The sequence below is a fragment of the Desmodus rotundus genome, chromosome 2 (genome assembly GCF_022682495.2).
Source record: "Desmodus rotundus isolate HL8 chromosome 2, HLdesRot8A.1, whole genome shotgun sequence".
In the NCBI taxonomy this organism is placed as follows: Eukaryota; Metazoa; Chordata; class Mammalia; order Chiroptera; family Phyllostomidae; genus Desmodus; species Desmodus rotundus.
This window is the reverse complement of record NC_071388.1, coordinates 156,588,846-156,616,567: the sequence shown is the minus strand read 5'-3', so window position 1 is coordinate 156,616,567 and position 27,722 is coordinate 156,588,846. Positions and strand designations below refer to the sequence as shown.

The 27,722-nt window shown below is 42.6% G+C and overlaps 1 protein-coding gene across 1 annotated transcript in view; it reads left to right on the top strand.

The window, feature by feature from the left end:
* Positions 1–27,722, top strand: part of LRP2 (LDL receptor related protein 2) — a 195,031-nt gene that overhangs the window by 153,733 nt on the left and 13,576 nt on the right. Inside the window, exons 58-75 of the mRNA XM_045187457.2 lie at positions 595–714; positions 1,769–1,885; positions 2,612–2,728; positions 3,591–3,728; positions 6,255–6,377; positions 7,432–7,560; positions 10,857–10,988; positions 12,079–12,210; positions 14,312–14,455; positions 15,912–16,077; positions 17,753–17,881; positions 18,980–19,200; positions 19,986–20,162; positions 22,587–22,706; positions 24,783–24,873; positions 25,673–25,740; positions 25,925–26,042; positions 26,513–26,642. Of these exons, the coding sequence (XP_045043392.2) occupies positions 595–714; positions 1,769–1,885; positions 2,612–2,728; positions 3,591–3,728; positions 6,255–6,377; positions 7,432–7,560; positions 10,857–10,988; positions 12,079–12,210; positions 14,312–14,455; positions 15,912–16,077; positions 17,753–17,881; positions 18,980–19,200; positions 19,986–20,162; positions 22,587–22,706; positions 24,783–24,873; positions 25,673–25,740; positions 25,925–26,042; positions 26,513–26,642 (2,372 nt within the window). The remainder of the gene's footprint in view (positions 1–594; positions 715–1,768; positions 1,886–2,611; positions 2,729–3,590; positions 3,729–6,254; positions 6,378–7,431; positions 7,561–10,856; positions 10,989–12,078; positions 12,211–14,311; positions 14,456–15,911; positions 16,078–17,752; positions 17,882–18,979; positions 19,201–19,985; positions 20,163–22,586; positions 22,707–24,782; positions 24,874–25,672; positions 25,741–25,924; positions 26,043–26,512; positions 26,643–27,722) is intronic.

Here is a 27,722-nt window from a genome sequence, read left to right as displayed (position 1 = left end):
ATCTACTATGAAAAAGTATATTTCAAAGTCAGTATTTCTTACTTGAAGATTTTTATATTCTGAATGTCTCTCCGACTTCCTGTATCATCTGTCCATCAGCTGTATTCACTGTGGCAACATGGAAATAACTTATGGACAAAAGGTCAAGTGAATTAATGGAATTCGTCAAGATTAAGCATATACTCTGACTTGAAACCAAAATGACTATGAATGTGGGTGTTAGGATTAGTTGGAAGGATGGGTTGTTTTAATAAAACTGAATCTAGTGAGTTAAAGACAATGTAATGGAAATGTTCTATTTGCTGGTGGTATCACTTATTCTTCCTTTCCAGGCCGTTGTTGCAAATTACTAACCAGATACCAGTTCATTGTCTGAACAGTTTCTACAAATGAGACTGGATCTAGTTTCCAGTGGTAGGATAGGTTCGGGTTAGCCAAAGAGGATCACTGACAGTGGCCGTTGCTGGCACTCCTTCCTCCGGGAGCTTTGAGAATGTGGTAGCAAATTTTCAGCTTCTCACAAGAAAGCCATTGCTACTCTGGCATGTCTTGATGACTGGCTTCTGAAGTCTTTGCGACGACTGTGCTTTGCAGAGGAGATGACGTGCAAACCTGAGGGGGTTTTCCGCTGTAATAATCACCGATGCATCCCTCTTCGCTGGAAGTGTGATGGGCACAATGACTGCGGAGATCACTCGGATGAGGAAAACTGTGGTGAGTTCAGGGCTCTTGTCATCCTTAAGTGCAGCCAGAGCTGGGATGTCTGCTTTTTGCCCATAATCAACTGTCTGTGCCATTCATCCGAAAGGGCAGAATGACAGCTACCTAATCTCTTTCCTTCTGCTAATTGGTACATTTCTACTTTTTCTTTAACTGAGGACATAAGCAAACTCTGGGATGAGGATGTTTATCTGAGTATACCTTCAGTGTGTTGAATTTATTTATTTATACCCGACTTTTTTTCCAAAAAGAACTTGAGGTGACATAATAAAGGACAAATATAATATGATAAATAGAGTAGAAATAAAAAATCAGGACCAAGAGAAATACAAAAAGGAAAGGTACTAATCCAAAGATATTACTTCTTAAGATCTTACCCTGAAATGGCCTGAATAGCAGAGGAAAGAGAACTCGTATTTTAGGTTTGTTGTCTTACCTGGAATAGTGACTGTATTAGGAGATCTAATGGCTAAATACAGGTCAAGTTTTAGTTCCTCTGTCCCAGGGAAGGTGCTGACTATAGGAGATCAGACAGGGAGGGTAAGGAAAGGAAAGGAAAGCAGAGATCTGATCACACTAAGCTAGATATAATAATTGCATGTGTTTTGAAGACAGTTAATGAGTACCTTCCCCAAACGTACACCACTGACTCATGGTGTATGTCAATTTCGGGTTGACTGATATGAAATACATTCTAACATGTTTTGGAAGTAAGAAGTGATCACTACTTGCCGCAGGCAACGGAGAAAATCAGTATGCTGATTATTCTTATACAGAAAGACAATCTAACTGGTATCTTGTTATTTCTACAAAAGTTCATGTTGAATCCTGTAGGAGGTTGCCTAGAGTTTCATGAAATTGAAATTTCTCTTAAGGTTAAATTACCTCTTATAGATTTAAAATGGGGGTAGAAAGTCTATGTTTAGAGGATGGACAGTCTGCCCAAGCAGACCTCTGTGACTTCGGACCCCAGAGGGCCTCGGGCACTAACCTGTCTGGCGTGTGATTCCCGGTACCCACTGATGGCCACGTGGTTCTTCCTTTCTAGTCCCCCGGGACTGCACGGAGAGCGAGTTTCGGTGTGACGACCGGAGGTGCATTCCCTCTCACTGGATATGTGACTTTAACAATGACTGTGGAGACAACTCCGATGAGCGGGACTGTGGTAACTGTCACAATTCTGAGAGGCTTTCCGTAGAGTCTTGTACTAAAGGCAGCGTATTTGACAAAAGTGGGGTCTGCAAATGAGTGTGTGTAAGGTTTTAGAGTAAAACGATTTTTGTGTGACTTTTGGACTATGTAAACCTTAGCATTGCACATACCTTCTGCTCTGTATTTTCTATGTGTTAGTTTTAACTGATAGCAATCTAGATCAATAATGGGGGGGGAAAGCAAGACATTTTTTAAAAATCTCATTTTAACTTAAACATTTCCTAGGAGTAGAATTTAACCTGCATTGGCCTTGTTAACACATAAAAACATCAGTCTTCCTATTACTTCCCAGAAAGTGGCCTTATAGTACTATAGCTTTCCGGTGTAGAGGTCAGAGCATTGGAAAAGGAATCGTAAAGCCCAAGTAATTTTTATAGCTCTTTACTGAGGAAGGGTTGTGTCTGTGGAAAATCAGCAAACATTAAAAGTTGAGGAATACAGACTTATGAGGAAAAACTTAAGAGACATAGGAGAGGTAAGTATCTCCCTACCTTGCTTGGGGAAGGTGTGAGTTTTGAGAGTTTATTCATTATTTGTTCTAACTATAAGTTGTGGGTTTGCTGTCAGCCAGTGACAGGATGTGGATTGGAATGTGACTGAGTAGTTACTACAGCCCCTGGAGCTAATATCTGTCTGAGAATTCCAAGGCTTTCTGGGAGTGACAGTCTTTTCTCTTCAGAGATGAGGACCTGCAGTCCCGAATATTTTCAGTGTGACAGTGGACACTGCGTGCCCGACGAAGTGAAATGTGATGGAGTCATGGACTGTCTCGACGCCTCTGACGAGACAGTTTGTCGTAAGTTCCTAGACTCCTGTGCACTGTTTATTTGAATTGTGTGGATATGGTGATCAGAATACATCTCTTCACCAGCCACCACTTCTTAGATTAGAAGGACATAGGTATTTCTATTCAGCACTCATTGATGGTTCATCATCAGTTCACCTGGGGTCCGAGTTACCATATCCGTGTATGGTAGTCATCCAAGGGCGTTTCATTTCAAAGTACTTTAAATAAAGAATATATTAAGCATCTGTACTATCAAAGTATTTATATAAAGCTACTATATAAATCATTAACTGGGTAAAAAACATTGTAGGTAAAAAGAATATTCAAGCAATCAATAAAGGAGTATAGAGAACTTGGACTGGGTATGAGACCATACTGAATTTACAGCATTAGAATGTTTCTGAATTGCGTGATGGTACATAAAAATTATTTTAAAACATAATGTCCGTTACACAATGACCATTCACATTTCGCTCTTTATAAATCTGAATAAATAATAACTGTTGATGAATATCCATGATAGATATTGTTGATGATCAGGTTGTCACACCTTAAATCTGCTTTCAAAGAGACTAAGTACACAGATGCATCATGAGTAAAGCCAGGGCTGACACAGCTGAGGAGCTTCCCTTCCCTCTACAGAAAAAGTCCATTGCCATCCACAGAATGACTCATGTCGTTGGAAAGTGGGCTGGGACAACTGACCTTAAGAAATATTCCACCAGCATTTCAGACGGTTTAAGGCCACAACACATGTGGATGAGTAAGAAAGAGCAGGCTGTAGAGGAGAGTGCTAAGGGAGAAATAGCAGGTTAGCTTTCCCAAACTAGTGACTTCTAATCATTTGAATATGTGTCTCCCCCACCAACAGCCACTCGGTTTCCCAACGGTACCTACTGCCCAGGTCTCAAGTTCGAATGTAAAAATCACGTTTGTGTGCAGTCTTCTTGGATATGTGATGGTGATAACGACTGTGGCGATGGCTCCGATGAAGAACTTCACCTGTGCCGTAAGAGGGAGAGGAATGGAGTGAACGGGAGCAGTGCTGTCTGGCAAAGCTGCAGTGTTTTTATGAGGAGCCTGTGGTCCTGGAGGCAGTTGTACAGTTTTTGAGTACCGGACGCATGATCTGCTTCCCTGTGATTTCTCTTAGCCTTCGTGCTTAGTTCTGTGTTTGGAACATGAGAAAGTCGGTCAAACGTCTATGGTTTTAAACATAGATGGTCTTAGAACACAATTAACTTCAAAACAAATCCTGGTTGGAAATGAGTGTGGGTAAACAGACAGATCTGGGTGGCTGGAGTCTGAGTGAGGGTGTTGTACCTCTCCTGCGTCAGCCTACTTTCAGTGCCCTTCAGAACATCTCTTCCAAGCCTCTAGACAGCAGGGGTGTCCAACCTGCAGCCCGTGGGCACATGCAGCCCAGGCTGGCTGTGAATGAGGCCTAACACAAAATCGTAAATTTGCTTACAACATTATGCGATGTTCTGTGATTATGTGTTGCCATGTATTCAATGTGTGGCCCAAGACAACTCTTCTTCCAGTGTGGCCCAGAGATCTGGAAAGGCTGGACACCCCTGCTCTAGAGCTTCAAAGAACAACTTAGGAAATTCAAGGCCATCTAATTCCCTTCTCTTGTATGACGCATATTTTTTAAACTAGTGAATGTCAGTTTGGGTTCACCTCAGAACCACTCGGGGAGAAATGTTTCAAAGTCACATGCCCTGGCCCCACCCCAGGCTTAGACCTAATGAACCATAATCTCCAAGGATAGGGCCTGGGCAAATGTGTATTTTAAAACCTCCATAGCTTTTAATTTAGTGCCCTGGTTGAGAACTACTGATTTTAACAAAGTGAATGAAAATAAAGTTTGTTTTGATCAGTTTTCTCCATGTTCAGAGTCATTGGGAAGACTCTAGAGCAGTTGTTCTCGAAGTGCCACCCCTGTGCTAGGAGGGCCCCTTGTGTCACTTGGGAACATATTAGAAATGCAGTTTCATGGGCCCACCATCCAAATCTCTGACAGCGGAGCCTGCCAGTCTCTGAATTTAAGAAGCTCCACAAATAATTCTGATACAAGCTTAAGGTTAATAATTTTAAGGAGAAGTCACCCCAGAAACATTCTTGCTGGAACTCTTGATTAACTCCTAGTCTGAGTCCACTGCAATTTGCTTCTGGAGTTCACATGTTCTCTTCTGTTTGGTTTCCTAGATTCATCACTATTCTTTTTTAGCTCTGAGATTTGGCTCTAGAAAAAGGTACACCAGAGTATTTCCCTTCCTTTAGAGAACTGTAATTAGTGTATATCACATTTTCACAGTGGCATATCCCAACATTTTTCTTGCCACCTCTTTTCTCATTAGGAACTAACCACATTTTGTTTTGCTTTTAACTTGATGAATCTTGAAAGATGTCTTAAGCATATGTAACTTTCAAAGAAGTTCTTAGGAAGTTGCTTCCCTCTATAAGATAAAGTGTCCATAGCTATTAACACTAAACTTTGGAGAGGCAGAGACACAGTCTCATTAAAAAGTGACAGCCCTGTTTTATTGTGTTGCACTTGCGTTTCATGGCAAGTAGTTCCATTAGCCATACTTCCAAGAACCAGCTCTCGCATCTGAGTCTTTCCCCCAGCCAGCATCAGCACAAGTCTCTCCTCTAGCTCCCTGAGTGTAGCAGAAAGGCAGAAGGAAATCACCCAGTCCAAGTCCCCCATGTGCCATACAAGAAGAACCCACACAAGTGTTGAGCTCACTGGATTCCTGGTACCTCCACAGAACCATGCCCTGTACCAAATAAGTAAGGGACCTCCGTCCTACCCTTGGGTTCCTCACAGGTGCGCCACAACAGCTAGTGGTGTGACTCGGGATAAGAAAATGATTCAGGGTTTGATTTTGAGATATCAACTTGAAATGTAATAGATGAGGGAATTCGGGAAGGAGAGTCCATCACTGTGTAAAACTAATAAAAGGACCTCATGCTCTAGGGGCTCGATGACAACTCATGTCAGAGATACAAACAATGGCCTCCTGACTATTAGAATAAGAGCTCACACGTGTATGGCCTGCTGGCCCTCCAGCCTCGTGGCCCCATTGTCCTCCTCCCTCTGTGCTTCAGCCATAGAGCCTTTTATTCAGGTCCAGAAACCTACCATGACTCAGAATCTTCCCATATGCAGCCTCCCCAGTGCCCAAGACCTGTCTGTTACCCACCACAGGTGCTTTCATAGCACATGTACTTTGTGGCTCTTACCGCAGTTGTAGCTGAGTGGTTAATTGGTAAAGTCCATTCTTCTGCCAGAATGAATGTTCCATAAGGACAAGGTCTGTGGGTTTCTTGTGCCCCACTGACTCTGATGTCTAGCCCAGTGCTGTGCTGTATACCAGGTACTCAAGATGTAGTTGTCAATTGGTTACTGAATGAGCAAATGAATGGATGGATCAAGCAAGCTTGGTGCTGACATAGGAACACTTTAGATACTGACATGAGGTTCTGCTCTTAAACTGTACTTTTGTTTTTCCATCTTTTGTTTTAGTGAGTGTTCCCTGTGAGTCGCAATACCGTTTCCGGTGTGACAATAATCGCTGCATTTATAGTCATGAGGTGTGCAATCACGTAGATGACTGTGGAGATGGAAGCGATGAGAAAGCGGAAAACTGTAAGCAAAAGTCGAAAGGGAGGAGGAAAAACTGAGGGCCCCAAGTTGCAGTCTGCAAAATGTACCTCTGGGGTTTCAGTTTGTTCTACAGAAGTTTGAGCTGCCCTAGGACTGCAGATCTCTGCTGACAAAATTGCTTACCAGACACTGATAAACACATGCATGACTCAGGTGCAACCTCTCCCCACTTACTTTGGATCTATTTGCTTCCCGTCTTTCTGAAAGTCAATAACCTCAGTGTTCCTTATGGGACACAGTTCTTGAAACTTTTCTATTTCTTTGCTTGTTTTTCTCATACACTTTTGTCTCAACTGTTCATCAGTTTCATTCGGCCTATCTTGAAAAATAGATGGGCAGTCATTTCATCTAGCTAAGGTTTTACTGGGCCTTTGTGTCCCAAAGGACTCTTACTCTTACTGCTTGGGATCTAAATGCAGTCGGCTTTTTCCACCCGGCAGATTTCTGGACTTGACTTTCTCTCATTTCTGTTTGTAAATCAATTAGTGCTTTCCTGAGCTTATTTCTTTGTTATACTACCTTGCCAAACTCAGATAACGGCAAACAAGCACATCACTAACCATCTATTCTCTAACCTCTTTCCTGAGACCGACAACTTCAGCAAGCATGTGGCCAGCCTCCCAATTTTTCTGAAGCTTTGCCCAGTGCTTTGCCGCTTTGCCGTTGCACAATGCAGGTCTCCACCTTTCCCACCTCCGATGTCAGTGTCCTCACAATTTGCCTCCTGACTGTGAAGCCGGTGTCAGGTGGCTGATGCTTTTGTCATGAGGCCACCTGACACGCACGGCTTTCGAGGTTGCCACTGCATAGGGGCACATGAGCTTTTCATTGCTCCAGTCCAGAAGTGACACATCACTTCCAACTCATAGTCTGTTGACTGGAACTAGTCACATGGTCCCCATGTAATTACAAGGGAGATAGGGAAGTGTCGGGAAGCACAGGCTCATTGGTGAGTGGTAACTGTCCCTGCCACAGAGGGAAGCATCTTGTTTTGCAGAAGAAAAAGTTTTGATTTTAATTTGTTCTTACATTGTAGGTGTAGGTCCAACCCCTAGACCTTGTGGAGAAGATGAATTTAAGTGTAGCAACAAGCATTGCATTTCACAGCACTTTGTATGTGATGATATCGATGACTGTGGTGACCAGTCCGACGAAGCGGGCTGCAGTAAGTGCTTGTTTTTATACTTCACTGTGATCATTCAGGCCTACCTAGTGAGAGCATTCAATAACGTAAACTAAACGATGCCGCGCGTTTCTCTTTAATTTACTCTGTGTGCTGAGCGGCGGTCAAGCCCCCCGCTGCCTGGTGTTGCGCACTTACTCTGTACCAGGCATTGTGCTAAACACTACACGCGTTATCTCATTCCACCCTTTCAGCAGTCCCATGAGTGAGGTCTCTCTCTCTCTCTCTCTCCCCCTCGCCCCCCTTACAAATGAGAAAACCAGCTTACAGGTTAAATGAAGTGGCCACGTTTTTCTCTCAGTAAGTTGTTGAGTCAGGATTTGGGGTCCAACCCACCTCACTGCAGAACACATCCCCTTCCCAGTTCACTAGGTGCCTCTCAGCTACATATTTTGTTTACCAGGCTTCACATTTTCCCATCTTAACCCAAATGCAGTATCTTTGGCCCTTAGGGGAAAAGCTTCTGAGGGTAGTTAGTAAAGATGGGAATGTCAGGGGGACCTTGAAAGGAACATTTTTATTTTTAAAGTAGACGGAGGAGTTTGTGTGGGAAAAAGATGGTGAACACAACCAAGGGATGGTTCTGTCCCAGTATTGTGATGGAAATGTTAGAATGATGTGTTAGTGATTCACACCTTTCTAGTCCTTTATAGTTCCTATGAGAGGCTTTCACTTATATTATCTAATTCGTCACTCAAGTTAGCCCCATTGTAGTTGCTATTATGTCTATGTGTATAATGAAGCTCAGAGAGCTTAAGTAACTTGCTCGAAGTCGCACAGAATGGCAGAGGCAGAACCTGAATAGTCCTGTGACTCCAGGCTTGGAGAACAGCCCTCTAGTTCCTCTGCTATTAGCTATGCTTCTTTGGGCAGCTACTGACTTCTCCAGGCTTCGGTTTCTTTATAGGAAGGAAGAGGGAGTTCTCCAAATACTAGGAACCTGTGACGTAGTCACCTCAGTTAGCTCCACATGCTTTCAACTTCTTGGGCTTTAAACAGTTTTTTCTGAGGCATCCCAAAGACTCCATGGAAACTTTTTTCTGGGTTAGTTTCAAAAGGGGATGAATGACCAGCCGTATCATGTTGATTTGCCCTTTATCTCATACAATTTCTTAGTGGGGTTTGGAGGGGTTTTTTTTGACATAAGGAAGTACTTGATAACTTCAAGTGTTTTTAAAAAGCATGGACACGACAGAATTTGCAAAACTGGGTGGTAGGTTGGAGTTTACATCCAAAGGCTGGTATGTGAATAGTTCCAGGATCTTGGAGTATTTCCACGTTGGGCTTGGGTCAAACATGGGTTCTCCTCTAGTTGCCCAAGCCAATTAAAAGACTTAAAATTGACTACAGTAGTTTTTATTCAAATGACATTTAATTAAAAGCAAATTTTATTTAAAAAATTTCATATGTCTGGTTTGGGGAAATCTGCTGTTATATGAATTAAAAAGGTGACTATTTTCAAATGAAAGTAGTTATAAGAAGGTCCTCAACTTTGAGGAACAATCTCACATTGTGTACTTTCTGCTGTTGTGAAGGACTCTTGTTTCATTGATGTGTAGTTGTTAAGAGCTCAGACTTTACTATAAGGCTTTTATGTGTACAGCTTTGACGTATGAACTCCAAGAGCAGCATTCCATTGAATGACACTGTGTTTTATTTAGTGGTTATTTTTCTTTTTTTTTGAAACGCAAATGTTTTTAGTTATTCAAGCCACATATACTTATGTAGTCACTGTACCCTAAAGGACTCTGAGGAGTGTTAGGTTCTCCTTATTGCCTACTGTAGAGGACAGGTAGAAAAAAATCTATTTGGACTTCAAAGAACTGAGTCAGGAGATGCCACAGTCTCTTTGACTAAAATATTTAGAAGCCTATTTCCAAGAGACTTTTAAAGAAGTTTAAACAGGTTTGAGATCCTTTTTGGAGATAACCCCCTTTCGCACCCCACCCTCCCTCCCATTATCTCTCACTGTCTGCCGTTTATCCTTGTCAGATTCCCTGTAAGACCTAGGTCTGGAGGTTTATGAAGACTCAGGGTAAAAGAAGCAAATGGATCAGAATGACTGGAATGAAAGGCAGATAACTTGGATAGCTATTTGGTGGAGACAAGAACTGGGGGCAATGCTGAGCCACAAATTGTTCCAAGTAGAGTCTGAACTATTAAAAGGCCGTCCTGGAGGGTCTGGACCGCAAAACAGCAGGGATAATGAGAGTCATCCACATGGGCCCTACGAAGATAAACTCTTAGTTGAATTTTTTATTATGCAAGTTACAAAATCCAGAAAATATATTAACAATCAAAAGTTAAAATCACTTGAATCCTATCATTAAGAGAGAACTAATTCAAGTTTGGTATTTCTTGATGTTTAAAACAATTTTAAAGAAGTATTCTGTACTAAATAGTGTTATAATCTTTTGCTCCATTTTTACTAGAGATATTTCCCATGTCAAAGTGTCATTTGAAATCATGAGTTTTAATGATTGCATGGCAATCCATAGTGTAGATAATCATAATCACAAACATTGATTCTAAGATGTATGTTTAGCCCTGGCTGGGTGCCTCAGTTGGTTGGAGTGTCATCCCATACACCAACTTTGCAGGTTCAATTCCAGGTCAGGACACATACCTAGCTTGTGGGTTCAATCCCTGGTTAGGGCGTTTATATGAGACAACCGATCGATGTTTATCCCTTACATCAATGTTCCCCTCCTCTTCCTCTCTCTCTAAAGTAGTAAACATGTCCTTGGGTGAGGATTAAACAACATGTCCTTGAACATGTTTATTTTCACCTTTAATATCTCTGAGACCAAAATATATTTTAAACTTAATAACATGCCATAATGTAAGTCCTAGATCTTTTCTATTGTAGTGTGACATAAAATAACGGTCCATTAGTGGTGGTGTCTTAGATTTGATAAAATGCAGTACACCATAACTTAGCCCCTGTTGTTGAATTTACATTCAAGTTGCTTTCAAAATTTTCTCATTATAACCCTTAAACATAAATTACAGTGCATACATTTATTTCTTCTTAAGGGAAAATTTATTAATGTGAAATAACTGGATGAAAGAGTATGAATATTTTTGAAGTCCTTGATTTTTACATATTGCAAAATTCCTTTTCATGTATAGCAATTTATGGTTCTAATAGCAGTTGTATGACTTATGACTAATATGTGCATTGTATTGTACTCTAGCTAACGCTTATTTAGCAATGCAGAGCTGTGGTGGATCTGATTTATACCTTCCATTTGCAATGCTGGGATTTTGTTTTTCAGATAAAGGAATAGAAAGATCATGTGCTGAAAATCTATGTGAACATAATTGCACCCAATTAATTGAGGGAGGATTTATCTGCTCCTGTAGACCTGGGTTCAAAGCCGGTATTTTGGACAGAAACTCCTGTGATGGTAGAGTATACTTCCTCCAATTCTTGTTAGGAGAAACTTGCACTTTTTATGTTCTCCACTCATTCCCTTTTATTAAACCACTGTTTAATTCTCTTAATGGAGCTAAACTCATGGTTCCATCTCACTAAAATACTTGGGTGTACCAATAACCTGACTATTAGAGGGTGATGATCGGGTCTGAATATGGTTGTAGGTTATAAATTCATGACATATATAACCAATGATGACAAATGTCAACATCTGTTTTCTTCATTAAAATCATGGGTTATGAAACCCTCACCCCCAAAACTCAGGGGTGCTAAGTGCTTTTTTCTGTGCTGTCTTACCAGTGCCTTGCAGGGGCTGGGCAGACCGCTCATCCTCAGTAAGAACTCTGAAACTGATGTGGTTTATGAAGGCCTCAGTGATGCTGGCTGCTTGTTATTTCACTGTGTGAGATCGAATTCTTTTAACAAACAAAAGTCAAATATTTTATCTTGAGTCTAACAACATGTTACAAACCTACTTCTGTCAGGCATAAATGTTTTAATGTGTAGAATCGGAAGATAGCTTTTCAAGATGGTAAGTGATGAGGATGATTTTAAATGTCTTTAACTATGAATTTACTGTTTCTAACTCGTGAAAGCCATATTCAGATGATTGGAAGAGTTCTTTTGAAAGCTGAAGCTTAAGAACTCCATTGAAAAACCAGATCAATTACTCCCATTGCTGAAGCTCGTCAGCAGAAGGGAGAGGGGTAATGAACAACATCTGCCTCCAGAAAGGGAGAAGTTTGTTCTGCTGTTGTACAGAGCAAACTGCTTCAGTCTAAACCCTGTCTTCATTGCTTACCAGCTTCGGGACTTGGGGTTGAATAATTTTCTGTATCTTATAGAGTCTTTCTAGAAGATTAAATGAGGAAGAAAAATACGGAAAGCATGTGAAATAGTATCTGAAACACCAGAGTATTCCACAAATGTTGGTATCTGCTTCTTTTCACCTGCAGTCTTTTCAGTCCTCACTGTTTGTGAATATGGATTTAAGCAGAAGCAGGGTTTCTGAAGAGTGGATGGGAGCAGATGTTTCATATTTGGTTTTATTATGCCTGCAGACATCAATGAGTGTGAGCAATTTGCGACGTGTCCCCAGAACTGCCAAAATACTAAAGGAAGTTATGAGTGTTACTGTGCCGAAGGCTTCAGGTCCTTGAGTGGCATCTATGGAAATCGGTGTGAAGCTGATGGTATGATGGGTTCATGTTCGGATTAATTAATTCTTGGAGAAATAAATGCTGATGAGTATGATATACTAGAACATAAACTTTAGGCTTAAAGTCTTATTTTTAATTCATCAGTTATTTCCAACAACCATCCTGTCTCTTCTCATCTTCCCTCCCTTGCCAGGTTAAAACAATAACTACAGTTCCCTAACAAATATTTAGGAATTCAAACAGGAGTCAGGTGTTATTTTTATCCTGGAATTAGCCTCTTGTCCACTTTGACAAAAACTTCAGAAGGTGACAAGATGCCACCCTCCAGAAGATTCAAACAATGGAAGCTTGCTTATGGGATGGTCATCAGTGGCATGAAATTAACGAGCTCTCCACTGAGATCAAGGTTTGAGGCCCTGTAATCCAAGATGGATCACAAAACAACAGTTACATTCGACTGGGACAAATCAAAGACACCTTGTTAACATTTCCCTCTTTATTGTTCACAGACAGAATGTGCCAGAAAGCCTGGCACATTCGAAAGTTCAAACATTAGTTCTGCGTTTTAGGTTCATGCCTGTGTTGGAGAAGCAGGCCTGCTAGAAAGCAGTAACAAGACTGTTAAGTCAGAAGGGTTATAGTCCACATTTCCAGGGGTCTGATTTGAATCAGCATATTAGGGTGAGGGGTGTAGGACTTTATGATCTCACAGGTTTGAATTTAAAGTTTGTACTAGCAGGGGTGTCCAGCCTTTTGGTGTCTCTGGGCCACACTGGAAGAACAAGAGTTGTCTTGAGCCACACATTAAGTGCATTGTGACACGTAATCACAAAAAAATCTCGTAAGGTTTTAAGCAAACCTATGATTTTGTGTTGGGCCGCATTCACAGCCATCCTGGGCTGCACGCAGCTTGCAGGCCATGGGTTGGACACCTCTGTAAGGTTTAAGGAACTTGATAAGAGAATAGCATTTTATTTTGAAAACCAGGAGTAAAATAGCTATTTAATTTTTTCATGCAAATTGTGCTTTTAACACATACATTTAACTAGCATACTTAAAGATTTTACCCTCCAAACATTTTTTACACTGAATGAAAACTAGGGCAAAAGCATTTGAACAGTTGGGCTGGTAATTAAGTAGCACATTATAAAGTGGTTAAGTCTTTTAACCTAGAAGATGACTGAAATAAATTAGAATATTCATATAAAACACAATGTCAAGATAGGAAATTTATAAAACAAACTTTCAAAGTTACTTAAATTAGATTCAATTGCCATTAGGCAAGTAGGTTAAATAAAAATGTTTAGACAGTGAAACTCAGGATGAGTCACCATTAAAATATCTGCTTTAAGTAAAAAAATTAAAAAAAAAAATCAAGAGCAAGCTGTTTTTCGTTATTAGCTGGAAGCTAAATTGGGTCATGGAGCCAATTACCTGTTAAAAGAGTCATTAAATCTGTCAATAAAGAGTCAGGAATGAGGACTTCCTGGTAAACTTTTAATGAGACTATACATATTACGTTTCTTCCGTGACATTGAACGTCTGCAATCTTGTCTGTTTTGTTGTCAGCAAATAAAGGGAGAAAACCAGTGGAAAAGAGGATGGGGGTCTTGATCTTGCCTTGCTCTAAACCAGGGGTGCCCAACCTTTTGATGTCTCTGTGTCACCCTGGAAGAAGAGTTGTCTTGGGCCACACATTAAATACATTGCAACACATAAGCACAAAAAAAGTCTCATAATGTTTTAAGTAAACTTACAATTTTGTGTTGGGCCACATTCACAGCCATCCTGGGCCACATGCAGCCTGCGGGCCACAGGTTGGACACCCCTGCAAACTGTTTTCCATGGAGGACAAAAAATACGCAACTGATAATGTCCCCAACAGAAATGTTAGCTTTCCACCAGACTGGCGATAAGAACGCCCACAGTCCTGGATTTTGCAACCCCAGCCGGAGAGTCAGCTCTATCCAACTTGATTAGCAGAAATAGTCAGATTCCTATAAAAACTCATGTGGTTTTTTTTTTGTTGTTGCTGTTGTTGTTAAAGGGGGAGGATACCTGCTATTTTATATCCTGCTTTATATAAAAAAATTCGGGTAGAAATCAGATAGATCAGCCCTTTCTTTGTTTGTAGGTGACCCTCCTTTGTTGCTACTTCCTGAAAATGTGCGAATTCGGAAATACAATCTCTCCTCTGAGAAGTATGCAGACTACCTTGAAGAACAGGAGCACATTCAGGCTGTTGATTATGACTGGGATCCCGAGGGCACGGGTCTCAGTGAGTATGAACTTTAGCGTCTGTCATTGATGTCAATTGAATTCACTGACGTATAAGGTGTTGAGCTTTGGGGGATTTATTTTTTAATGAGTGAATTTTGTTGCATGAGTGGAAGTGGAAGATCTAGCCAGCAGACTCCAGACACCTTAGTGTGGTCTTGGGTCCCAGCCAACCTTTCCCAGCTTCTCACCAAACCTCGTGCCGTCTCTGGGGCTTATGCTTCCAGGACCACTTCACATCCCTTTGTTTAACGCCTCCTTGTCTTTGCTCGCACAGATCTTGTGCTTCCCCACTGTGGCACACTTGGCAGATTTTTCCTGAAACTTCAAAGACCCAGTGCAGATGTCACCTTCTCGGGGACAACTTCTGTAATTCCTCCTGGCACAGTGTTGTGATTGCGCAGCCACGAGCCTGTAGCATTTTATAGATGCTTTTCCTAAAGCACGCGTTGCACTGAGTTAGAGTTATTTGTCCACATATTCTTCTCCTACCCTCTTAGCCATGTGCTCTTTGGAACCAGAGACTGAATCTAATTCATGTCTACATGCCTAGCATCTGACCCAACCTCCAGGACAGTGTATGTGCTGGGTGCTCAAAAAACCTAGTTTAATGAATAAAAACTTGAGTAATGCTTATTGTTGAGTCTCTCATGGCTCTGTACAGTATGTGGGAGATGGTCACACGGCAGGAGTCAGAAAACTTGCTTTTTATGCCTGTCTCCCTCATCTACTAGCTTTACGACCTTAAATAATTGTACCAATTCTCTGGATTTCCACATTCTATCTGTAAGTAAGATAAGAAATTTTGTTCTGCCTTCCTACCTCTGAGAGTTGTTTTGAAGGTCAAATGAGATCACAGATGTGAAAATGCTTTGCAAACTATTGAAAATTCTGCAATGGAGATTTGTTATTGTGTTTTCATACAGTTATGTGATACAGTAAGCTTTTAAAGAGCATTATAGACCTAGGAAAGTATATGCCTTCAAAGCTACAATCTTCCCATGATCTTTGTAATGCCTGCTGTCCACTATCGTTTAGTCTGTGCATAAAATAAGGCTTCTCATCTGCACAGCCCCTTCATTGTCGCTGTTACTGAGTAGGGTCTCAAGCTCTCAATAGCCTGCCCCTGGTTTATCTATATATTCTATTTTGGAAACTAGAACTTGATCCTAATGAGAGTAAATATATCTGGAATATATTTTAATGAATTACCTTTAGATAAAGATGACTAAGTATGTATCAGTGTTATCAATGGAAGCATTTGTAGCTAATAGCTCTTCAAGTGTGAGAAGCTTTGAGGGTTGATCATATTGGTGTAATTGAATTATTAATATTAGAGGAACAATGAGGAGATACAGATGTCCATAAAGGAACAGTGCTTCACCTAGTTGGACCCCCATTTCTCTCTTCCCTGATGTTCTTAACCTGAAACTGACGTGTGCGTCTTGCCTCTGCAGGTGTCATATATTTCACTGTGCTGGGGCACGGCTCCAGTTTTGGTGCCATCAAACGTGCCCACATCCCCAACTTTGAATCTGGCAGCAACAACCATGTGCAGGTGCTTGACCTGGGCCTGAAATACATAATGCAGCCGGATGGATTAGCAGTGGATTGGGTTGGAAGGTAAGTTTAACATACATTCCCCTCTTGCCTATTCTATTTATTTGGCCATAGCCCCTTCCTGCTCTCCTGGGCACATGAGTTAGGCTGGACCCGGATATGGGCATGCTCAGCCGCTGGGGCAGCTGGGTCACGTCCCGGTTTGCTCTAGCCCCAGCAACCACCTTGCTTACCCCAGCATGCCCTATAAATACGATCATTCCCTTTATTCTATGTATGCCATGAAAAAGTTTGGCAAAGGACAGAGGAAAGATTCTATATTTGTATCTAGGAGAGTATTCTTGCTGACAGAGTTCTGGATTCCAAAATTACCTTTTAGTGTGGTGATGCTGTTCATTTTGTGAAGAAATGGGACAGCTTCACTATTCTCCCAGCAAAGCCACTGAAATGAAACATTTTCCCCTGTGGTAATTATTTTGGGGAGGAACAATCAACACCTTGTGTTTTCAGCAGGCTGTGTTGTCTGAACAGATTGGAAATTTGACTTCCCTGTTTAATCGTTGGGGTTTTTTCTTAGTAGAGGTGTCAGCTCCATGGTCCTCATTTAGGTTTTCGAGATCCCCTGGGAGCAGAGCCACACATTCTGGATGATCCCTATGTAAGAACCTCTAAGCAGGTTTCTCATAAGGTAGCTGCATGAGAGCAGACTCATGTGGGAAGTGTCAGGAAGCTCCTTCTTCACTGAAGAGCCTTGCGCTGCAGTGACATTTGTGGAAAAGCAGCGACATTGGAATGAGAACTCAAGCATTCATAGAATCCCCTATGTCCTTGAAAATGAACTAACCATGGAAAACTGTCTGATAGGGAAGGCCCAGGGGCCGGCTGCCCTCTGTGAGGATGGAAAGTCACTTGCCGTGGTAGTTAATTTTCACCTTTAAACACACTTGTCTGGTGTTCCTGGAAGACTTGAACATCTCTGAAGAAGTTAATTAGGTCCCCACTGTGCCTGCAGGCTAACAGGGGAGACTCATTTTAGCATTTTCTGCCAAGAAATAAGGCCTCAGAGAATCCGGAACTTGAAACTCCTGACTTTTAACACTTCCTCCTAAAAACCAAGCAGGCAATGCCAGATTTAGCTTCATGTTTGAAGTTTTACCCCTTTCCCAGCGCTAAGGAAAGAATGAAGTAAGAAACGGGTGGAAATCTTTCTGTTTGTGAGAGACTGAGACCTACAGTCTTAGGGCTGGAAGAAGGGCTGGGTTTGCTGCTTTGGAAGGCTGCTTCCACTCACCCTTGGAACTATTGCCAGATTCCTACTGATTCCAGTGGGGTTCTTGGGCTGCGGAGGAAGTTGACTCGTGGGCAATCAGAATTAAAGGGGCAGCCCCAAAGTGCTTAAGACTTCTACCTGGAAGGACGTGTCTCATAATAATGCCAGATGTGAGGTCCACCGTCATTCCCATCCTGGCTGATTCAGCTGCTCTGGCCGATCAGGCAGGAGTTCGGTCCTTCCCATCCTTCTTCCCCTCACGTCCAAAACACATCCTTCCAAACCTTCCAAACACGTCCCCTCAGCAATCCCCAGGGAGGGAGACTATGCCCAAGTCGCTGGTATCTGAGTAGCTGTCTTGCCTGCTGGAACTTCCAAACTAAATGCTCCCTCTCATCTTCACACCTCCTCCCCAGACGTGACCGCTCTAGACCTCTCTGATGTTCCCCTGTGTCCTTCTAAATTCAGGCACATTTACTGGTCAGATGCCAGGAGGCAACGAATTGAGGTGGCTGAACTTGACGGAAGGTACAGAAAGTGGCTGATCACCACCCAGCTGGATCAACCGGCAGCAGTGGTAGTGAACCCTAAACTAGGGTGAGTATTCAAAGGAGGAGCCTTTCACGTTCTAGATATTTTCCACTTGGATTCTCAAAATATTACATGTATTTGATGAATTTTCCTAATTGTACTGAAATTGTCCTTGGACATTTTTAGAGTGGCATCTCTGACTATTTTCAAGAACTATAAGATGCCCTAAAGATCACTTAGGACCAACCAGACTTCAGATTGATGTTGTATAAGGGGAAGGCCTCTGGCCACATTTTTTCCAGAGCCCAGTTTATCTAAAATCCACACATTCCTCAAGAGAATTCAAGTATTGGTCTGTACCTGGTGACTGGTTTAGAGTAGAGGCTGCAAAGTGGTGCTGGTGGGCTAACATGGCCCCTAGGCATCTTTGACTTAAACGAACAGAGCTACAGTTTTTGTTTTCCTTAGTTGATCACATAAAAAATTTTGTTTTAAAATCTGTATTTGGGGCTTGACAAGTTAGGAGAACTGATAACACCAGTGTCTGAGGAAGGGGTGCCTTCCTTGTTGCCATGTTGCCTGGGACCTTTAGACAGAGCCTTGTTCTGCCCTCCACTTGGCGTTTACAACTGCTCTGTTCCCCTCACGTGTCTGGCCTGACCGATCCTCCTAGGTATTTGAAGTGGTGCAATCCCTCCTCTACTCAGTTCTTGTACAATTAAGTCTTACTTGGATACAAACTGATACCTTTAAAAAGAGTTAGAACGTAAGTAAGCTCCATGACAGCAGGAATCATTGTTTTGATCTCTGATATGCATCCCAAACACAGAACTGTGCCTCTCACCTGGTAAGCAGTCGATACATATTTTCTGAAGAAGGAATAGCTTTTACAATTACATGTATACTTTAGAGTTTGGGTATGCATCCCCGGGTGAGGCTGGCCAGTCTCCACTGAGGAAGTGAAGTTTTCAGGGAGGAGAGATATAGATGCACCAGCTTTCCCTTTCCTCTCTCTGTCTTACAAAATATAAAAACAGCATTACTCTGCACCCCGGCCGCTAAGAAAACCGTTTGATTCCCCTGTGGGAAAGGAAGTGCATGGTCCCCTTCAGAGGAGAGGCCTCACTAGGTGAAATGATACAGTGAGGAAACCTTCCGTTACAGGATTATGTACTGGACTGACTGGGGCACAGAACCGAAGATCGAGTCAGCCTGGATGGATGGGCAGCATCGGGACGTGCTGGTTCATGAGGACCTCGGTTGGCCGACCGGTCTTTCTATTGATTATCTGAACAATGACCGCATCTACTGGAGTGACTTCAAAGAGAAAACGATTGAAACCATAAAATACGATGGCACTGATAGGAGAATTGTTGCCAGTGCAGGTTAGAAACAAATTAGAATTTAATTTGTGAAAAAAAATCAGTGAATATGTTTCCAGTCTCTTTGCCCATTTTCTTAGAAAGGAATGCTGATTTTAGGAAATGGTTTATACTTTCTTAATTACCAGTCCCTCCAGGTCTCAGCAGCTGTTTTAAATGAGAAGGAACTCATTAGCAGTAATTATGCCCTTTTTGTTCTTTTTATGTAATTTAAAAAAATGCTCTCAGCAGCAGATACTGAAATAACTGAGTCTCCTGTTAGGTCGCCCTGACAGAGGTGGTGCTCCTGTGTCCCTGTGGTAACCCAGTGTAACCTTTTCTAGACACATGCTCTTCATGGGCTGGATTGTTTTTTATGTACAACTAGAACCATCTGGAAGGAGACAGACATTTTGTTTTCTTATCCACACTCTGCAGAATGGCAGCAATCCAACACAATTCGGGTTTTCCTGATAAGTGGTGTCTTGTGTTAAAGAAAAAAAAATCTCTGCCACACAAATTATTTTCCAAAAGTAAAATAAAATCAGCAACTTGAAAGTGAGCAAGTCCCCTGTAATCTGTGTTTGCCAGTGTGCACGAATCTAGTTTAATTGTTTTGTCTTGACCTCCCAGAGCAGCACACTTTTGCGGTTTCATGTACAGAAAGTCTGCCTGGGTGTTCCTGAATTTTCAAGGCATCGGTGTTAGTGGTTAATCCAAGCAGAATGAGATCTGACATAGAGGCGGGGTTAGGGTGTTTTCTTTTCAGTAACCTTGTTTTCTTTTGTTTTTCCCTGGTGGGGAAGCAGCAATGAGCCCTTATAGTCTTGACATCTTCGAAGACCAGTTGTACTGGGTTTCTAAGGATAAGGGAGAAGTATGGACACAAGATAAATTTGGGCAAGACGAGAAAGAGAAAATGATGACAGTGAGCCCTTGGCTCACTCAAGTTCGAATCTTTCATCAGCATCGATACAACCATTCAGGTAATCACTACCCTTGGCAGATGATGTTCCTCATTATTTCAGATTAATGGCTATATTGTTGGAAAATGATGGTGGGTTATAATAAGCTGATCTCTTGCTCCGTGAACGGGATGTGTGTGTGTGTGTGTGTTAATTGAGGGTTGAATGAAATTATGTACACCACCAGTGGATAGAAGGTAAAAATATTTCAGTCCTCACTGTTTGGAGTTATGAGTATGTACTGCCAGGCCACAGAATCCAGCAGGTATCACACCCCTGCTAAGTGTGAGTTGGGTTAACAGGTCACACAAACAGGTTTCCTGAATATCATCAGTTTTAGCCACTCTTGCAACCAGGCTAGTAAGTTATCCTGAGCTATGTGAGCCTTCGTCTAAAATTGTTAGGGGCATTTCTACTCGCTCCTCCTTTCTTCGTTTTCTTAGTTCTGGGTCCTGCTTCATCAGGTTACCTGTGTTCTAATTCACTGTAAGGAGTGCGCCAAAGGGGAAGGGAAATTTTTGAAGTGAGGAGAGGAAATAGGCTTTTAAGTTCTAAACGTCTGATTCTCTCTTCAGTGATAACCCAGACATGTTACTTCTATTAGTCTTCTCCAAAACTGCGTAAAGAGCTTTTATTCTCTATCCCCAAGTGACACAACCAACTAATGAGTTTTGAACGCAGAAATCATTTTTAAATTCAGTTCCATCAAAACCAAAGCTCAGCATCTTTCCATTCAAGTCGTGAGCAGTGTGCCGAGATCCAGGTTGAATTCTGTGGCTCTGTGACCCTTGATAAGCTGCCTCCCTTCCCATCCCTGTATGTGAAACAAAGGTGGAGCCTGAGGTCCCCGTAAATTCACTGATACTCTGAGACCCTGAATCAGCCTTAGCAAATTGCAGCTCAGAGATGAGCCTCCCAGGAGATGACACTGGTGGCAAATGCCCTTTCTAAAACCTCCTTGTGTCACTGATCATGATTGCCCGTTCTCCAGCCCCTCTCCAAACACCTGCGGCTCTCACACTTGGCAGTTTTAAAGGAAGACGGGGAGAGCACAATGTACATGGTGAGCCCCCTGTGGCCCCTGTGGAGAAGGCTGCCTGGGAGTCAGGCAGAGGAAAATCTGGAGACCACCCCTGAGGGAAAAAGCATTGCAATCAGCTCATGCTCTGAGTCCCCTTTGGAAAGTACCCAGTCCTGTGTAAGTCTGAGACCCTGCCCAGCTGTGCCCAATTAGATTTACTCTGAACTGATAGTTCTCACATTGTGGCATGCATCAGAACCATCTAGAAGGCTTGTTGCACACCTGTGGTGCCCCACCTGTGGGGTTTCTTATTTAACATGACTTACGTGGCCTAAGAATTTTGCATTTCTCACAAGTTTGCAACTGATGCTACTGTTGCTGATCCAGGGACCACATTTTGAGGATCCCTGCTCCAGGCCCTACTCCAAGTGTGGGCCGTGGACCGGTAGCTTTGGTATCATATAGCTGATCAGAAATGCAGACTCTCAGGGCCCACCCAGACCTTTGGAATAGATTCCCCAGGTGTTTTGTGTGACACTAACGTGTGAAAAGCTCTGCTCTAGAGAGCTGGAGAAATGGTAATGGGTTAGATTCTGAGTGAGGCTTTTGGAACACACCTTTTTATTTTATCACCATGCCTTGTCTATGGTTACATTGAGGGTGACAGAGAATCAGGATCACAGCATGTTAACCTGAGAAGGAATTTAGAGATGTCTAACCCTCGGACAAGTCATAACATATGCTAAGGTAGAATTCAGAAGGCTCTGTAATTACTGGAGGGACTTTTTAACGGTAATGATGGAGCTCTTTTCCAGAACAATTTCAATATGAATTCCTGTGACTGGGCATCCATCGGTGTGAATGGCTCCCAGTTGATTCTGATAATCACAGCTCTAAATTCCCTTGTCTCACAAAAAAAAAACCCCAAAAAACCTGAAGCACAGAGGAAGTTCTTGGAAGGTGAGGGTGCAAATCACATCCAACATGTGCTTTGGATGGACCACATGTAATGACCTACCCCAATTTGGTAATGACAAATCTTGATATAATAATGGGGTCTTAGTGGCCTTTTGAACCATCTCCTCTTGCTTGGCACTGACCAGCTTTTGAGGTCGTGCAGCGACCAGACACCTGTCTTTCAAACCTGCCAGGGCAGTAGAGTGAATACTGACGCTGATAGGAAATGTGAGTACAGAAGTGGGATGGAGGTGCAGGGCGCGACTGTGCCACTTTAGTGGGTGGCAGGTGGTGATAGTGTAGTGAGGGTGAGCACCAGCCTAGGTGGCACGTGGCCTAGAGGTGTTGGGATGTCACCTGTCACGGCTACCACTCGGTAGTAAACTCGGAACTGTCCATGGGCATGTTCTTGGCTGGGGATTCATTGCCTCCTCAGAACCTGACTGCTGTTCTCATCTGCTTTCCAGTGCCCAACCGCTGTAAAAATGTCTGCAGTCATCTCTGCCTCCTGAGACCCGCAGGATACAGCTGTGCCTGTCCCCAAGGCTCCACCTTTGTAGAGGGCAGCATCACCGAGTGTAATGCAGGTAGGGGCACCGCCTGGACAGCCACAGGGGCCTGGAAAAGAGCTGCTCTGCCCTCTTCCGCAGGTTCCCTATTCGTGTGTACCCTCCTTCGGGAGCCTGTAGAGGTCTAAGTACTGAGTCCTTTGCAGACCAGAGTGAGGATGGCTAGAAGGGGGGATGAGAGATGCAGGAAATATGGACAGCGTGGGACCTGAGGTGCCACACTGAACTGTGCTCCGATGGTTCTTGAGAATTATTTGCCAAGATCTGCAGAGATAGATTCAGTGCCCATAAATCTACAGTTGTGTTGTCCTGCAAAGACATTTTGAGAACTGAATTTTCTGAGGCCTTTTTTTCCTTCCTTCACCCCATATTGGACGACTATCACCCCCAAATCCATTCAGCCATAACTGGATTCCTCCGGGTGGAGGCCTAGGTTCCTGTGTGGGGGGCCTTGTGTGGTACCGAGGGGAGGGCTAGCGGAGGTTGGCTGTTTTCCTCACATGCTCATTCTGAAGCTTGGACTAGTGCAAAAGGACCACATTTATAGTATACCTGGTGCTTTTGGGAGATGGAGGCTAAATGAGAAATCTTTTGGATTATCTGTGCGTGGCAAGATGTATTTTCAATAATTCTTAAAGTAAGGAAATAACTAGTGTCCACAACTAGTATTCAATGTTTGATAAGTACATTAAAAAAAATCATCCTGCAGTTCACTAGTGGCCCATTTTATGGCTCACGTCCCCCAGTTTTAGCTGATGGGGAATACTGGGGCTTAACCACCTTCTACCACCAGGGGGAGCAAGCAGCTAAACAAGGCACGACTTTTTGACGTCCCAACCAGGCTGAAAAGTTTGGCCGGTTTATAGAATGAACCCAGGAGAAAGAAACTGCTTCCCCCTGCCTCCCTTGCCCTATCCCCACTCTCTTGCCCTACTGGGGAAATACTGGCAAGATTACAATATTTAACACTATTTTGAACAAAATGACAATTTAAAGCTTTTGAGATTTGCTCTATGCTATAGACAAATCATCCTGACATTTATTACAACCTCAGCGAAAGAGCGATGTTGTCCAGGTTGTCACCTGATCTACTACTTTGCTCATTTACATGTTTTACCAAGTGGATTATATTAAGATTCGCGTTTAAAAGAGTTTATTGAGTGCTTACTATGTGCTAAGGGCTGGGGATACTGAAAAAAACAGACAGAAACCCTGGTCTCATTGAGCTCCTATTCTAATAGGACAATAACCCAATAAATAAATGACGTCAGGTGGTAAAAAGGGAAAGGAGAAAGTTAAAGCAGACTAAGAGGGATGGGGTGGGGCAGGAGTGAGCTAGCGAGCTCCCAGAAAGCCTCTCTGATAAATGGGATTTCGAGTAGAGACTCAAAATGAGTGACTGTGCCAGAAGAGTGTTAGAGCTCCTTAAATAAACACACAGTGGTCAATACTTATTATTGAGTATCTTCTAGGTACAAGACGAACTCTAGTGACCCATCAGCCATATCCAGGGAATACTTAAGGCCTGAGCTGGAGCAGGGACCCAGAGCAAGGGCAGTTTTGGAACACTCAAAAAATGAGAAAAAAATCTCTAACCAGCTGTCTGTCAAGCATCTACATATCTGTGTGTGCGTGTCTGTTTATTGATGCATGGTTCGCTGATGCTTTGGAGCCTTTAGTTGAAGTTTGGAGGTGTGCCTACATTGAACTCTTGATTTTAATGGGGCTTATAGAGGAGATGAACACTTCAGATAAGAAGGTGAATGTCCTAAGAGATTTCTTTACCACAGTGTCTTTGAACTATTAATATCTGTTCTGGAGTCTAGCATCTCTCCACTGTTTTTTGTGGGGAAATGCTATATATTGCCCTTTTCTTCCTACCAAATGTATGTTACTCTCCAAGACCTTATTATTGATAAGGAAATTCATCTGACTTAAGGGGAAGGTAACGTTTTTTGATATGGAGACTAATTACCTGCCCTGCCCCCAACCTCCCCCTCCCCCCTCTCGACCCTGGGCTGGAAGCAGTTTGCATGGTGTAGGTGCTCTGCTAAGTATGCTGACTAACACGTGCATGGCCTTCCCTTTCCGCAGCCATCGAGGATCCCATCGTCATGCCCCTCCCATGCAGGTGTATGCATGGAGGAAATTGCTATTTCGATGAAAGTGACCTCCCCAAATGCAAGTAAGTCTGAATGTTGAGGTCTGAGCAGTAGGATTTGCCTCTTCCGGGGGAATTCAAGACCTTAAAGTAGCCAGAAAAACAAGTACAGAAGCCTTGCCAGTTCACTAATTGTCCCATCTTAACCAGCTTGCCCTCCCTTGGGAAGTCCACAGAGAACCAAGTCAGTGCTTCTCAAACTGTGCCACGCTTAAGGACCCCTCGGGGCCTGGATCAAATGCCCATCTTATTCAGAGGGATTCAGCATTTCTAACAAGCTCCCAGGAGGTGGCACAGAATTGTGGGCCACACTTGGGGAGAGCGGGCAGTTAGAGAAATGACAACTACCGCGTTTTCCTACTCACTGGGTATTGTCAGTTATAACTGGACTGTGGGAGAGCGGCTGCCAGCAGAGCTGCTTCAAGACAAGGCGCCCATGGTGAGCAGAGACTGAGCTCGAGACTTGGGAAGAAGAGAATTATTGAGAAAGCTCTAACACAGAGTAAGACAAGTGGAGATCTTTAAAAAGTATTTAGTGAAAGCACAGCAAAGGAAAAAACACAATCATGCTTTCCGTTTTTTCTCTCTAAGGAAAAATTCCATGGGTTAGAGAAGACACCAGTAGGTTTATCTGATGAGGTTGATCTGATTACTCTTCACTCTGCTCCTCATCTCAGGCAGAATAAACAACAGTCATGCAGGACACATTGTCTGTTCAGGGTATAATTTACTCAATCAAACCTTGCTCTACCTCAAGGTGCACTTATACAATTGCAGTAGACGCCTAAGAAGGCAATATCTTGTGAACTTCTTTTACTTTCAGGTGTCCTAGTGGCTACATGGGAAATTACTGTGAAATAGGACTTTCAAGAGGCATTTCTCCAGGAACAAGTAAGTTTTAAGAATACGAGCAACCTGGAACCACTTCACAGAGCCTGAATTGAATGCTGTTCACATCCTGCTTAACCCAGTCTTTGAAGGATGAAGGGTTCCAGTCCCCTGCTTCTTCAGCTAAGACTGGCTCTTCTCCTTCGCTTGATAACATGTTTGCTTCTTCTTCCCTCTTTAATGGCAGCAACGGCCGTGCTGTTGACCATCATCCTGATCATCATAATTGGAGCTCTGGCAACGCTGGGATTTTTCCACTATAGGAAAACCGGCTCCCTTTTGCCCTCTCTGCCCAAGCTGCCAAGGTCAGTTTCATTATGTGGAATATTGATTTTGGAAGCCTGGGAGATGCAACCAGGTGCAAACAAATTTTTTTTTTAAGTTAAAAGAACATGATACACAGTTCATCTGTTCTTCAGAAACAAAAAGTAGTGAACTTGAAGCAGTCACTTCAAATCACTTCTTAATCAAGTGCTTCTTGGAAGCTGGAGTGGAAATCACAATTTACAGTCCAGTTGTGGTGTCTCCCGGTGGGCGCTCAGGTGGGGCTGGAGAACAGGCTTCATTCCTGTGAGGGTCAGTTGGCCCCCTCTCAGACCCCAAGCTTAGCACTTCCAGGGAGCAAAGGGAACTCACTAGCGTATCTGACATGTAAATTCAGAGTGGACAGTGAGCATTTCCTTTTCGTGAGACTTAGCAATATGGAGGAAAGGGTATTATTATTACAAAGGGTTGTTACAAAAAACAATAACACTGTTTGATGACTTCTTTTCAGTTTAAGCAGTCTTGTGAAATCCTCTGAAAACGGAAATGGGGTGACCTTCAGATCGGGGGCCGATGTTAATATGGATATCGGAATATCTGGGTTTGGACCTGAGTCTGCTATTGACAGAGCAGTGGTGATGGTGAGTGGGGTCCCCGATGACTGCTTATAAAAGAAACACTTTTTATAGAGAATAAACTTATCCTAGGGGAAAAAAATAAAAAGACAGGAGGCCTCTCAGAATAAACTCTTCACCATAACGACAAAGTTAGGAAACACTACGTTTGTTGCAGCAATGTGTCCACAAATAGTAATAAAATTGAAACTTACCCTTGCTCTATATGCCACACTGTTGAACTGGAATTCTAAACAGTCTTAGTATATTTTTCCATCACCATTTATCCCCCTTACACTGTCTCCCCTCCCGCAATCACCACAGTCCATGTCCATAGTCCTTTTCTGATTTTGCTTGATCACTTTACCCCCTCACCTGCCTATGAGTCTGTCTCTGTGTTGTTTGTTGGTTCAGTTTGTTCATTAGATTCCACATATAAGTGAAATCATATGGTATTTGTCTTTCTGTGACTGGCTTATTTCACTTAACATAATGTTCTTCAGGTCCATCTGTGCTGTTACAAAAGGTAAAATTTTCTTCTTTTTTACAGCCAAGTAGAAGAATTCCATTATATAAATGTCCCATAGTTGTTTTATCCACTTATCTATTGATGGACACTTGGGCTGCTTCCATATCTTGGTGATTGTAAATAATGCTGCAGTGAACATAGCAGGTTGCTTATATTCTTTTAAATTAATGGTTTGGGTTTCTTCAGATATATTCCCACAAGTGAGATCACTGGGTCAAGAGGCAGATGCATTTTTAATTTTTTGAGGTATCTCCACACTGCTTTCTACAGTGGCTGCACCAACCTGCATGCCCACCAACAGTGCAAAAGAGTCCCCTTTTCTCCACATCCTCGCCAACACTTGTTGTTTGTTGAGTTATTGGTGATGGCCATTCTGACAGGTGGGAGGTGACATCTCATTTGTGGTTTTAATTTGCATCTCTCTGATGATTAGTGACGTTGAGCATCTTTTCATACCTCTATTGGCCGTCTGTATGTCCTCTTTGGAAAAGTGTCTTTTCAGGTCCTTTGCCCAATTTTTAATTGGATTGTTTGTTTTTTGGTGTTGAGTTTTATAAGTTCTTTATAAATTTTGGATA